Source organism: Ambystoma mexicanum, chromosome 11, assembly GCF_040938575.1.
Source record: "Ambystoma mexicanum isolate Mex_15411 chromosome 11, UKY_AmexF1_1, whole genome shotgun sequence".
NCBI classification, from domain to species: domain Eukaryota; kingdom Metazoa; phylum Chordata; class Amphibia; order Caudata; family Ambystomatidae; genus Ambystoma; species Ambystoma mexicanum.
The window spans coordinates 29,600,372-29,615,056 of record NC_090934.1 but is presented as its reverse complement, the minus strand read 5'-3'; the positions used below and the strand labels follow the sequence as shown (position 1 = coordinate 29,615,056).

General features: G+C 50.4%; 1 protein-coding gene across 1 annotated transcript in view; it reads left to right on the top strand.

The window, feature by feature from the left end:
• Positions 1 to 14,685, top strand: part of RBBP4 (RB binding protein 4, chromatin remodeling factor) — a 110,841-nt gene that overhangs the window by 41,794 nt on the left and 54,362 nt on the right. Inside the window, exon 3 of the mRNA XM_069622461.1 lies at positions 1,168 to 1,313. Coding sequence (XP_069478562.1) covers positions 1,168 to 1,313 — 146 coding nt within the window. The remainder of the gene's footprint in view (positions 1 to 1,167; positions 1,314 to 14,685) is intronic.

Sequence of the window (14,685 nt, the reverse complement as noted above, 5' to 3'; positions counted from 1 at the left end):
GAAACTGGTTTTTCTTTTACCGAAGATTCCTGGCCTGACGGCGGGGAATATTCATGAGCATGTAAAACCATGCTGGAGAACAGCGGTTAGAGGTAAGTAACGTGACCCGGCTGGGTCTGGTCACCCGCAAAGTCAAGTGGATCCTTTGGGTATGATGTCATCTGCATCAGGGGAGGCAGGGTACGGTGCGTTGACACATTTCTCTGCTCTTCCAGGAAATGATCTTGTAGGAATCCATGCTTGGGACGGACTGGCCAAGTGGGATACTGGCTCTGATGCCTTGTGTAAGCATTGTCTCTGATGATGAAGACCCGACCTCCTCTGAAAAGCTTGCTTGTCTTTCCAAAGGCAGTATTGAGTCAATTGGACCTCCATAAGTTGTAATTTTCAGCTGTTTGTGACCGAAGTAGTCCACGCTCCGTATCCCTGCAAGTTTGCGACCTAATGGGGGAGGGAGGTAGGGCAGTCTCTGGTATTGCAGGGAGTGTTTTATGCAGCTCTTCAAGCAAGCTGGACTGAGGTGGAGTCACTGATGGAGCATCTGTGCAGGAGTATGAGGGTAGGGTACGGTGAGGCTGTCTGTTTCACTGGGTATGAGCCAAGTACCAGGAGGTGCCAGCTGTGTCCTAGTGGAGACGGTTCAGGTAAAAAATGGATTCCTCATTCCCAACTGTACCTCTACTTTAGCTCCATGCTTTTTCATGTCTCTACTCCTAGGTCATACCCAGGGCTCAGGCTCTGCGAGTTACAGATGCACTCTGTGCTGGGTCTGCATAGAGACTGGACAGCAAGTCTTCCTTCCGAACAGGATCGATGAGGCTTTCAACCCAACTGTGTCTGCCAGAGCGGGGGGATGCGAGGGGCTTCTGCTAATTAGATTCCCCTTGGTCAATAGAACTCCACTGCTAACAGATTCTGGGCAGGACTTAGTCGTAGACAGCTATCGGCAAAACTGTCTTGCGATTCATCATGGCTTTGGGTTGACTGCTCTGTTTTGGGATTCGTCTCCTGTGTTGCACTAGAGAAAAATGCTGACCCTCTTTTTTAAGTTGGAACTTCACGAGCAGGTTTCAGCTTCCACTAATGGAGGGCCTTGAATTAGTTCATGATAGACCTTGCTGTTTCCATGCTATTAGTCAGTCAATCTGCTAGTCTTTTCTCTTGCAGGCCCGAAGGGAAGGACTTCAGCATCCATCGCCTGGTACTGGGGACCCACACCTCTGATGAGCAGAACCATTTAGTAATCGCCAGCGTACAACTCCCAAACGACGACGCTCAGTTTGACGCTTCACACTATGATAGTGAGAAAGGCGGTAAGAGAGGCAGATCTTCTTTTGCTACTGTACAGGTATACTGAAAGTAAACCTTTCTCTGAGATTGCAAGACTGTTTTTTTTTTTTTTTTTTTTTTTTTTTTTTTTTTTGAGATCTTCCATTAATTATGGGGTTGTTCTTAATGCCCCATACATGTCGATTTAGACTAACTGCCACTGATATAACTGTTAAACGTAGATGTCAACATAAATAAACTGGCTTTGTAGCATGTAGTCCTTTAAACGTATGAGCCACAACAGAATGAAAAAGGTTTCCACCATTCTAAAGAGATTATTAATTCCTTTTGGTATTAAGTAATGTAGCACCTAAATGTCAATCCTAAATTACTTCCTTTATGGTGCCATTTAGCCTTGAAAGCTTTACTCCTACGCGAGACACATGCATGCACAGCAGACAACGCGCACACTCTCCAATCACCCAAATAATGCAACCCATACTGTGTACAGTTGGACTTCTACATGGCCAAGATGTACTTCTCTCATGCATTGTCGCAGGATAAACATGTGCATTGGTGCTGTGAACCTAAGGTAGTCTGTTTTGCTTCGAATTACACTACACACACCTGTGCGCTTCTAACTATATTGTCTACGTTTTGTTTTAAGACCATGTTTAAAACTGATTTAGTACTCAGCCTATATATAAATACGTATTTATTTGGTAACTGGGATCGAAATTACGATTGGATAAGCAGGAGCTAAAAGCAGCTCCTGGGTATCCAGCCTTAACCAATGACCAGGAGCTGCCACTGGGGAATGAGGAGCTAATACATAGCGTTCCGCTAATATAACTTGCGCATAAGTTGCAAACATATCCTTCTGTCCATTATTTAGGACCCCCGTATGCTTTAGATGTCGTACAGATGTGTCCTAATGTTTGTTTAGAAGGTTGTCCCAAACGCACAGAGATAAATTCACATGGGTATATTCAGTGCTCCAGATAATATTTTTAAGGTGAGTATTTTACACATGATTTTTCAAATTGGAGAGTAAATGCAATTTCAAGAGTAAAAATGAGTTTTCGCCTCTACAAGAGAGTGAAACTTATGCAACACCTACACCCAATGCATACGTAAAATCAGACCCATAGACAAAAAGCGTTGTAGATCAAAGTTGTCTGGCTTGTGCAGAGTCCTTCACTCCACATGCAAATGGCACATCCCGTCTGGGCACATAGTAAGAGCACATCACTCCACTTGATAAAGGCATATATCCTCCCTAAACATGCTAGCTACGCATCTCCGCTTGACACATACTAACGAGTACGCCAAGTACTCTGTGTACATGGTAAAGGCACATCTACTTTCATCATTTTCAGAGATGTGCTGTTAGCATTTGAAGAGCAAATTTGTGTCCTTTGCATGTGTAAATTGCACCTTTACACTGTGCATGCTAACAGCACATCTCTGTGCATATGCTAATGACAGACATTGTTTTCACGTATTGATAGAACATGTTCTTTTTAGCAAGCTTGATATTTGTACACGTTAACAGGACACATCTTTACCCACAAACAGTTAGGGCAATAGCGCAAAACAATCATATTCCATCGTTTTTCACAAAAAAGTGCCGGGTAAATCCCTTGAGCGCTTCCAATCCAGATTCCTCTCGTCGGCCTTGCATGATGGAATGATTGTTTTGCGCTATTGCCCTAATTGTTTGTTTTGAAAAAGGCTCTTGAGTAGCCGAAACACGTGTTAACCAGAAATGGAGGGCTTTGTGACTTCAAATGGAAAACTCTAAAATTTGCACACAGTTGCTGCATGTGATCAAAGTTGCAACATATAAAGGAAGGCATTCTTGAAACATTTGTGTGGCGCAATCATTGTGTGGCAGACCACTTTGATCTGTTTTCAAACCAAGGAGGTAGGGGATTGGGTCCTCCAAAAATTTGCCACACCAATGCGACCCAGCTGAGAAGCTTTAAAATTAATGTAAGGTCGCCAACAGAAGAGGTTGTACCCACACTCATTCCCATAGAAAAACTCTATAATTGCAGCTGTGTTGGCTCCCGCCCCTTTATTTCAGCACTTTGAGGGGAGAGGTGGGGGTGGCTGGTGGCTTGTGAGAGTAAGCCGATCTACCTGACCTCTCCCATGCAGGGGCACAACAAAACATACATTTCGTGGGGGGGGGAGGGGGGAGAATTAAGTCGTGATGGGAGGGGCCACTTCAGAAAATAGGCAGGGCAAACCTGGAGGCTCTGCTCCCACTGTTCTACCTAACTCCTCCCATGGTCTGGTGTGGGGAAGAACTATTGAATAGTATATTTTAAAGCACAATATGCAGAGGTGATGGAAGACTTTCTTGAAAGTAACAGCTTTAAAGTTGTACTGCGTTTGTTCAAGTACATTTTTCTGAGCACACACAGTAAAACATTAACACCGCCAGTTTGGGAGAAAGACTTCCCTCACCTCCCTGCCTATCAAAATGCAAGTGCACACATCCAGGGGTGCACCTAAGCTAAAATGTAGGGTGGGGCTAACCCTTCAAATGTTGGGAAAGGCACTAACTTCCGAGACTGTGGAGGAGTGGCAAACTTACTTGTGTAGAACATCTAACTTCATTACTCATTGTAATAAGAATATTCTAGTGCAGCTTCAATGTTACAATCAGTTAACTGCTCTCTCCTTTCTTTGAGTCTGAAACACCCACTTTTTGCAGAACCTGAAGGTGCTAGAAAGTGTGAAAATGGCAGATGGTGTGCAATGAAAGACTCAATATCCTAGCATAACGGGGCATTGCAGAGTGTGGGGCAGTACTCTGGACGGCCCAAGCACCTTCGGTGGCTGGGAGCAACAGGGGAGAAAATGGAATGTTGGTTCTACCACAGTCCGCTATACTAGAATCTCTGGTGCTCTGACTGGCTGGTGACACCATGTCTGCCTGTCAAATCCAGTGTTACAAGAATGGCGGAGGGCCAGTGCAGCAATAATGCAATTCTATGCAGCAGTATTGGAGCCACTAGCAGAGGAGCACCATTCTCCAGCATGGGGTCTGGCATGGATTCACATGCTCATGAATATTCCCCGTCGTCGGGCTGGGAATCCTCGGTAAAGAAAAAACCAGTATCAGTTTCGTTTCTGATCTGTCTTTCGTAGTAGTAACCAATCACTGATCTCTGCGTCATACTGACCACAGCCAATGACTGCCCTCTACCTAAGCCCCGCCTCTGGCAGCCATCTTCGGATTTTTACCGCACGTTCATGTGTTGGGATCCTCGTGCTATTGCTCTCGAGCGTTAGTGCTATTTTTTCACGTTTTTTTCTCAAAAACTTCGATTTTTTTTTCGGTCAAAAAGAGCCTCAAGCTCCACCGATTCTTCCTCCGATCAACGGGGACCCATGTCGGATTAGTCTACGCCCCTCAAGGGTGAAGATTTCGTCGAGCTACGCTTTTGGAGGACTCCAGAAGTTTCTCAGGCCCATCTCGGACATGGCCCAGGAGAAGGGAAGCTCGACGCCCGGAAAGCTGTTCAGGGTCTGCCCTGGATGCCAGCCTCAGAATGTCTTTAAGGAGGACGAACACTCCTTTTGTCTTTACTGCCTACATGAGTACAAGACGCACGTGGAGAAGGACTGTGCGTTTTGCGGCAATATGTCGGAGCGGGCCATGAAGGACCGCCATCAACGTCTCGCCAACTGGCTGGAAGGGAAGAGCCCGTCAGGCGAGAAGAGTAAGAAATCCGAGCAGTCTTCTAAGACCTTTGAGGACGCCCCGGCGACGGGGGTCCAACACAAGGCCAAGCACCGCGAGTCCGCTGGCACCGGGAGCGCCGAACGGTCGGGCTCTACGGGCGCCAGGCAGGGCGCATCCTCCCCGGCACCATCAACCACGAGCCAACGCTCTGGTTCGGGTAAGAGGAAGTCTGAGCACCCGGCGAAGCTCCTGGAGAGGCCCTGGTCGAGCTCGAAGGCCCCATCGGAGGGAGAGCGAGGCAGTCCTCCCCCCCCCCCCCCCCCACCCCCCCAAGGAGAAGGCGGTGAGCGCACCTAAGGTGGTGAAAGCCTTAATCCATCCGGCCAAGGCCTCTAACGAGACAGTCGCGGCGGCCCTGGCTCAGCCTGTAGAGGCTACACCAGTGGTGGTGACCTCGGGGCTCAGTCTCCCTGCCACTGCGGAGGGAGTCCTCTTTTATGCCCATCGACAGGACCCCCGTGAAACTTCCGACGGAGAAGAAAAAGGGGGGGGCAGGAGGTCGTCGTGGATTCGGCCTCAACCTCTGAGGAAGAGCTGATCGAGGTCCTAAACCACGGCGTTGGCGTGGAAGAAGACCAGCCTGTCGGGAGGGATCCCGACGTAGGAGACGACGATATCGTCGAGGTTGCCGACGGGGCCCCTGACCGCCCGTCGGACTCCCCTCAACCAGCGCCGCAAGACAACTCGGCAGCCATTTTGTTGGCTATACAGTCCTTATGCTCGGAGATAAGGACGAGACTGCCGTTACCACCAGCGGAGGAACCGCTCCCGACGGGGGACCCAGAGCCAGGCCCTTCTGGGAGACCTCCCCCTAAGAGAAGAAGGATTCACCCTCCACCTCTTTTTCAGCCATCGCGCCCTGTTCAGACCTCCTCCCCGTCCACGACTCGTGGGGATGATACGGGGACTGACACGGCAGCGACGTGTACGGACGACGAGGTTGGATCGTTTCACTTCATGATCGCCAGGGCATCCGAGCTCTGCCCGGAGGAGAAGGAAGGTTTCCTTTATCAACGGCGCAAGGCCAAGAGGAAGACGGTCCTCTCCGTGCCTCTACTGGACGATAGGATGAGGGCCTCGAGAACCCATCCACGACGCCGGCTAGAAGGGATCGGTACGAGAAGTACCGGGTCCCGGACGCGGCCCCCTTGTGGGCACAGCCGACCCCGGACTCCGTCGTCTCCGCGGCGGCCAGGAAGAAAGCGGGGGGGGGGGGGGTGCGGCCTCCACGGCGAGGGAAAGAAATTGGATACGATGGGACGCAGGGTCATCTCGTCTGCAGCGACGATTAAGGCGGCCAACGCCTTGGCTATCGTAGCCCGCTACGACAGGGAGCTGTGGTACAAACTGGCCCCCCTGCTGGACTTCCTACCAGACGACAAGAGGGCGGATGCCCTAGAGATCTTGCAGGAAGGTGAGGTGGCGTCGGACCACGCCATTACGATTGCGACGGACATCGCCGACACTGGATTTCGCCAGTTGGGCAACGGTGTGTGTCTTAGGCGGCGTGGATGGCTCAAGGCTACTGACTTCCGTCAAGACGTGCAGACCAGAGTCTTGGACATGCCGTTCGATGGAAACAACCTGTTTGGGAAAACGGTGGACGATTCCCTTCAAGCCATCAAAGCAGACACGGAGACGGCCCGGGCTCTTGGAGTTCTCCAGCAACGGCGGCCGCCCTTTCGGAGCGGCGAAGGCGAGGGTGCCTCCAAAGGTTCCGGCGGATGATTTTCCACCTACCGTCAAGCGGCCCGTTCGTCGTTGCAGGAAGCTTACAGGGGACGAGGCAAGTCAGGCGGACCCCGCCGTCGTCGGCAAGGAGGTCAAGGCGGCAAAGCCTCGTCGAAGCAGGACTGAAACGGCCGTGGGGTCCGGCCCCCACCGAAGCACCCCGGTGGGAGGCCGGCTGGCGAGCTTCGTCAGCGTGTGGGAGTCCATCTCCACCGACCGTTGGGTGCTGGACGCCCTAGCCCAGGGTCACACGCTCGAGTTTCAAAGAAGGTGCCCGCGCGTCCCCCCTGTGGCCAGGAAAGAACTTCACGTCCCTCAACTTCTCTTGGAGGTAAATGCGATGCTCAGGAACGGCGCCATCGAGCTCGTCCCAAAGAGGCTTCGGGGCTCCGGAGTTTACTCAAGATACTTCCTCGTGAAGAAGACGGGAGGATGGCGTCCCATCCTGGACCTACGACGACTGAACAAATTCATCAAGGCACAGAAGTTCCGGATGGTCACCCCCCAACACGTCCTGGGTCAGCTGGAGGAGGGTGATTTCCTGTCGTCGTTGGATTTGGAGGATGCCTACTTCCATATTCCCATCCTAAAGGGACACCGAAAGTTTCTCAGGTTCGTGGTCCAAGGCCGTCACTATCCGTTCAGAGCCCTTCCCTTCAGACTAAGGTCGGCACCCAGGGTGTTCACCAAGTGCCTCGCACCGGTGGTGGCGCAGCTGCGCCGAGAGGGGATCCACGTCTACCCCTTCCTGGACGACTGGCTCATCCGAGCCAAGACGAGGGAGCTCGCCGTGGAGCACACGGCAAGGACCGTCCAACTTCTCACGGACCTGGGATTCTCCGTAAACTACGCCAAGTCCCACCTATCAGTTTCGTTTCTGATCTGTCTTTCGTAGTAGTAACCAATCACTGATCTCTGCGTCATACTGACCACAGCCAATGACTGCCCTCTACCTAAGCCCCGCCTCTGGCAGCCATCTTAAGATTTGGTAGCACGTGAAGTGGCAGTATGACCAAGTGAAGAGCGCAGAGGGGTAGGCGGGAGGGTTTGCATGTGAATCCATGCCAGACCCATGCTGGAGAACAACAGTTACAGGTAAGTAACTTGTTCCTTCTCCAGCATGGGGTCTGGCATGGATTCACATGCTCATGAATAAAGAATACATAGCACAACCACGGGAGGTGGCAAAGGCTCAACATTAAGCATTACATCAAACTCAACATTAAGCAAATCTTACCTCCTCACCAGGCTCACCTTAGGCGAACAGGTTGCGCAGCACTGCTTGGCCGACCCTGGACTCCTCCCTGGAATCCCGATCGACGCAGTAGAATTTCGTGAAGGTGTGCGTCGACCTCCACGTAGCAACCCTGCAGATGTCCAGCAAGGGCACACCAGATAGGAACGCCGTGGTAGCTGAGATCGCTCTGGTGGAATGGGCTCTCGGACAGCCAGGCAGCGGTCGGTTTGCCAACCGATGACAGTACATGATACAGCCGGAGAGCCATCTGGAAATGGAAGTCTTTGAGAGAGCCTTCCCCTGATTGACCGGTCCAAAATTCACAAAGAGTTGTGACGTCTTCCGAATACACTTTGTGCGGTCCACGTGGAACTTCAGCGCTCTAGCCACATCCAGCGAGTGCAAAGTCCTTTCAGCCGGCGACGAAGGCGACGGGAAGAAAACGGGCAACACCAAGGGTTCGTTGAGGTGGAAGTCCGACGGCACCTTGGGCATGAAGGAGGGATTCGTCCTGAGCACTACCCTTGTGTCGTGAAAAGACAAGTACGGGGCCTTGCAGGAAAGGGCCTGGATCTCTCCCACCCGTCGTGCGGAGGTGATGGCCACAAGAAACGCTGTTTTCCACGACAAGAACTTCAACGGAGCCGAGTGCAGAGGCTCGAACGGAGGTCCCATGAGCTTGGTCAGCACCACGTTGAGCTCCCACGCCGGGGCCGGAGCCTTCACCGGCAGGAACGATCTGAACAGTCCCTTCATGAACTCTTTCACCAGACGATGAGACCACAAAGACGTCCGCCCCGTGGTTCTGGTGTATCGGGAGATCGCAGCAAGATGAATCTTGATGGACGTGTGCGCCAGTACAGCTTTGGCCAGCGTCAGTAGGTACGGCAGTACTTGGGGAGCCGTAATCCGCAGAGGGTTAATCTTCTGTGCGTGGCACCAGACGGAGAACCTCTTCCATTTGTGTCCGTAGCATTTAAGAGTTGAGGACGCCCTGGCCTTTGCAAGAACCTCTCTGCAGTCGGCCGGTATATCGTATCCTCCAAACTCTAACGCTGCAGGAGCCAGGCCTGCAAGTTCAGCGACTTCGGGTCGTGATGGAGGATGGCGCCTCCTTCCCTGGAGAGAAGATCTGCGTCCACTGGCAGCTTGATTGACGGGGACGCTGACAAGTCCAGAAGGTCCTGGAACCATATCTGCCTCGGCCACGCAGGTGCGACGAGGATCATCCTGCACCGTGACCTCTTGAGCTGGTTGATGAGCCGGATCAGCAATGGCAATGGAGGGAACGCGTATAGAAACGGGCCCTCCCAGGGGAACGAGAAAGCATCGCCCATGCTCCTCGGCTGGGGAAACCTGCTGGCGAACCTCCGGCGCTTGGAGTTCGTCGCCGTCGCGAACAGATCGATCTGGGGTGTGCCCCACCGTCGGAAGAGGCGGTCCACTAGATCCTGTCGTAGTTCCCACTCGTGGCACGAGCGCAGCTCCCTGCTGAGTGAGTCGGCGATGTTGTTTTTTTTTATCCCTGCCAGATGAAACGCCACCAGAAACATCCCTTGGGCGACGTCCCAATGCCACAGATCCTGCGCCTCCCTGGACAGGGCTGGGGACTTGGTTCCGCCCCGTTTCCTGATGTAGAACATGGTGGTGGTGTTGTCGGTGAAGATCCTCACCACCTTGCCCTTGAGGGACGGAAGGAAGGGCCTGAGGGCCCAAAACACTGCACAGAGCTCCAGGACGTTGATATGGAGGGACTTCTCCGTCGGGAGCCAAAGGCCTCTCGCGTGCAGATTTTCGGTGTGCGCTCCCCACCCTTCCGGGGAGGCATCCGTGGTCACTGTCTCCTGGTGGCCGGGGGTCTGGAAGTCCATGCCCGCGTCAGATGCGCGCGGGTGCCCCACCACCGGATCGCTCGTCGGAATCTCTCGTCGAGTGTGATCCTCTCCTCGAAGCTGCCCGTCGTCTGGATCCAGCGCGCGTCCAGGAACTCCTGCAACGGGCGCATCCGGAGCCTGCACAGGGGAATGAGGTAAATGCAAGAAGACATCATTCCGAGGAGGGACTTGATGGACCTCACTCTGGCCGCGTCCACAACCAGCATCCACTGCACCTTGCCCAGAATGGCCCTCGTCCTTTCCTCCGACGGGGAGGCCAGAAGCGACACTGTGTCGAGCTTCGCTCCCAGAAACAGCGCGTCTTGCGCGGGCACCAGATCTTGGGTTTCAAGACCTACAATAATGTCCTATAGAGTTTACTAGCATAGTAAAGCATCATAACATGTAAATCCTTATAGCAGCATTTTGTGCCAAAATAATATCGCTGTACCTTATTTTCCACATCCTGCATGAGAAACTAGAAGATGCAAAAGGCAAAACATCCTGGATTTACCCACTTCATTTTCAGCGCTTTAAAAATGCCATAAAAAATAAGTTTTGCCATAAACTCACTTAGGTTTGGAGATTCGTCACAAACTTCCAACGTGTTATGTATGGTTATTGAAGACTATTCAATTTAGGACATCAAAGCAAACTTTACTTTTTAGCATATCAAGCTATTAGATGTTATGGGTATGAACACATTTTAAAAGAGTGCATTCTTTGTGTTGCTCGCTTAGCTGTCACAGATTTGGTCTTTCAGTTACAAATTCACCATCATGTGTAAGAAAGGCTATGCTGCTGACAAAAGAAATGCTACAGTGCCATCTAGTAGTGGAAAGTATTATTTTAATGAATACATCAAAGCGTACGCAGTAGAAAATTAATTAGTGTATTTGTCATAACGTGCGTATTGAGCCTTTTTACACATGAAATTATCTGCAGGCTTGGGTATATTTGTTCAGCATTAGTTGGCCTGGGGAGCCAAAAGTAGCTGTTGGTCTCGCTCTAACCAGGCACTTCTAAGCTACAAGCTGGAGCTAAATACTCCCAGCTCCCCTCCGTTTCGAACCTTGGGTGACCTAACGTTGCAGCCTGCATCCATCTCCTGATTTAGTCGCTTGCTTTAAGATCTGCTAGTAAAGCAAGGCCCGAGTGCTTGTAACCTCTCATGCCCTCCATATTTTATGCAGGATAAGTCACTGACCACAGGGCGACCCCCCCCCCCTCTTTTTATTTTATTTTTTTTAAACGAGTTACTGCCCTATGGGAGGTTGGACTACAAATAAGTAGGAGGAGCATTCTCGTTGAAGAGGTTTCTTGATGTTGGTGTGGGCCCACTAATCCTGTGCGGTGCAAGCTGCGCAGGGTAATTCATAAACGATCATCCGGGTAAGAGTCTGTACTGGGGAAGTAGTGTATTTCTGTGCATCTCTCGATACTAACATGTAAAAGCTTACAGAAGAATAAGCATCTGGGCGATTACTCCTTCTCCACATGGTGATTACTGGCATAAGAGCCAGCATTCCACTCATCACTCCTCCATGGTCTTGCTTCTGCTCCCACCTGCTGTTCTGCCTTCCTGCTCTTTTCCCCAAACCCAAACCGAATCTTTCCTGCTTCACCAGTTAATGCAAAAATGTAAATTCGTATCTAAATTTGTTTTTAAATAGCTGTTGGAATCCCTCTGCCACCCTGCCTTTCCGCAAACCAAGTTTTCCCATTCCACATCTCCCCTTCTTAACTACTTAATTCCTGCAGAACCCATTCCAATTGGGATTTGTATTACTGCTCCAGCTGCATTGGTTGCCAAGAACTGTTAGAGCTTGCAATTGAGGCACTGTTGTACAGAAGCAATGCACTAGCTGAGGGTTTTAAGATGTGGGTGTTGGCATACCCCACAAGAAACCTCTGGCATTAATATAGGGGGCCTGGTAGGTGTTCTGGGTTTTGTAAATGAGGATCATCTAGCCCACGTTGAGATTTGAGTTCTCCATGGTGATCATGGGGGTCCCATTATGCCCTCTCCAGAGTTTGCATCTGTATTTCTCCAGCACAGCATTATCGAAAGTGGATTAGTTACTCCCCACCTGGCTTTGACAATGCATCCTCCTCACACACTGTGGACCATTGCAGTTTTATTGTAGTTACCTTCTCGGGCAGTCCCTATACTACTTTTGCCACCAGCTCTTCTGGAGGACACTAATGCCATTTGTGCCGTGCCAGTGATGGATCTGGTAGAATGGGGATGTTGCTAATGAACCATAAGCAAGTTTAGTCTTTCATATTGCATGTGTTCTGCTGAACACATTGGCATCTGCTTCTTTCTCCCCGGTTTGTGCCAGACGAACATTCTAACCATGGATTTTGAAGGTTGACTCCAGTGAAACCCCTTTTCAATTGTCTTAATTGAAGCTCCCTCGGAGCAAGAGGGAGTGTCTTGACGCTGGCCTGTGGTGACTAGGAATGGGGTACAGTCCTAGGAAAGAGGTACAACAAATGTCCCACAAGTCTCGGGTAAAGTGCTGCTCTCCGAATCTTCCTGGTTTACATGCGAGTTAATAATGTAAAGTGTCTGTATCTGCTGAAAATGTGGGGCTAGTTACGGGGACCCCAATGGCAAACAGCCATGTATAAATAACTGTAAATGCAGCGCACATATGGCCAGACTCCATATCTCCCTGCAGGTATAAGACCTTTCACTGAAACTGCACCGTATGTAAAGCAGGAATCCTGAGCAATATGGAAAACAGGAAATGAGGTCACCCTCCCCCTTCCATCCCAAGGCATAAAATAAGCAGTGTTGCATTGCAGTTTGCTACGCAATTCTGTCAGTTTGCTAATCAAATGGACACTTGTGTAGCAAAGGTAGCTATTTAAGTTGCCAACTTCAATGAAAGCACAGCTCGTCTTGCATTCCTCTCTTGCCCTCTATGCTCTCTTCCCCTTCTTTCTCTGTTCTCTTCACGTCCTAATGGAGAAAAAGTGCAGCAGTAATCATCTCCACTCTTTTGCTAAAGTCATGTGTGAGCGTGCTAGGCAATAATTTCTTTTTCAGATAATTGCAAACCCAAAATAATCGGGATGCTACTTTCATATATCCTGTCTGGCAAACACCAGAATGTGTAACTTTTTTTTTTCTTTTTTTTTAAGACAGCCATGCAATTCTATCCCTAAAATGCAAGTTGTTACATAATGCATAATTAGATTATTGATACTGTATCATCTCCATGCTTTACAGTAAAGTTTAGGTTGGTGTATCTAAATTTCATTGTCAACTATAATTCATTTTGTTTGGGAAGATGCATCATATTGACGAGTCGACACTTTTGAAAATGTACATGATCACATGATCAAATGCTTTTGATGGCAAACCTACTTCTGGAACCTGCAGGTTGCATACATCATGCAAGTGGTGCTCAACCGATAAGCGAGTCCATACTCCTTGACATTCTAAATATCACCCAGTTGCTTTATACCAGGTACCCTGAAATTGAGATGACCACAAACTACAATATTCCATCTAGTTTGCTCGGTTCTCTGCCTGCTACACAATCCACTCTGCTTTTAGTCTCTTTCCTCTTACTTAATGAATAAACAAAGCGAAGTAGATGCTTACACAAAGTAGTGATCAATAGTTCCATCCAATCTTTACATCTACAGATCTATTGCAATACCAATGTTAGGCAAGATTCTATGCAGTACCCTTAGGGTGCATTAAAACAACCCTGACCTCCTGGTAATAGCAACCCAATCTTTGGTATAAGTCTGTACTACACAGGTTGGTAGTGTGGACGAGTAGCCAGGCTTATCTCAAGAGGGGTCAGTGTGAGCTGTAGCGGAGTTGCACAGAGATTCACAGTGACAAGTATTCATGCAAACACTTACACACAGGGTTTCTTGATGAAACAATTCTTAATCTATTTACCAGTCAGTTAATGTAAGCCTTCTTCAGAAGGGAGCACTGTAAACACCACACAAATATACTTCAAAACTATACACTCTTAAATTGAGAATCAGTAAATACCCATTTGGGATGGCATACAACCCACAGGTGACTTCAATAGTTAGCCTACAGGGGACGAGGCAAGTCGGGCCGTCATCGCCAAGGAGGACAAGGTGGCAAAGCCTCGTCGAAGCAGGACTGAACCGGCCGTGGGGTCGGGCCCCCACCGAAGCACCCCGGTGGGAGGTCGGCTGGCGAGCTTCGTCAGCGTGTGGAAGTCCATCTCCACCGACCGTTGGGTGTTGGACGCCCTGGCCCAGGGTCACGCGCTCGAGATTCTAAAGAAATGCCCGCGCGTCCCACCCCTCCCCCCCCCCCCCCCCCCCCCCACTGGCCAGGAAGGAACATCACGTCCCTCAACTTCTCTTGGAGGTAAAGGCGATGCTCAAGAAAGGCGCCATCAAGCTCGTCCCAAAGAGGCTTCGGGGCTCCGGAGTTTACTCGAGATACTTCCTCGTGAAGAAGACGGGAGGATGGCGTCCCATCCTGGACCTACGACGACTGAACAAATTCATCAAGGCACAGAAGTTCCGGATGGTCACCCTCCAACACGTCCTGAGTCAACTGGAGGAGGGCGACTTCCTGTCGTCGTTGGATTTGGAGGATGCCTACTTCCATATCCCCATCCTAAAGGGACACCGAAAGTTTCTCAGATTCGTGGTCCAAGGGCGTCACTACCAGTTCAGAGCCCTTCCCTTCGGATTGAGGTCGGCACCCAGGGTGTTCACCAAGTGCCTCGCACCGGTGGCGGCGCGGCCGCGCCTGGATGGGATCCACGTCTACCCCTACCTGGATGACTAGCTCATCG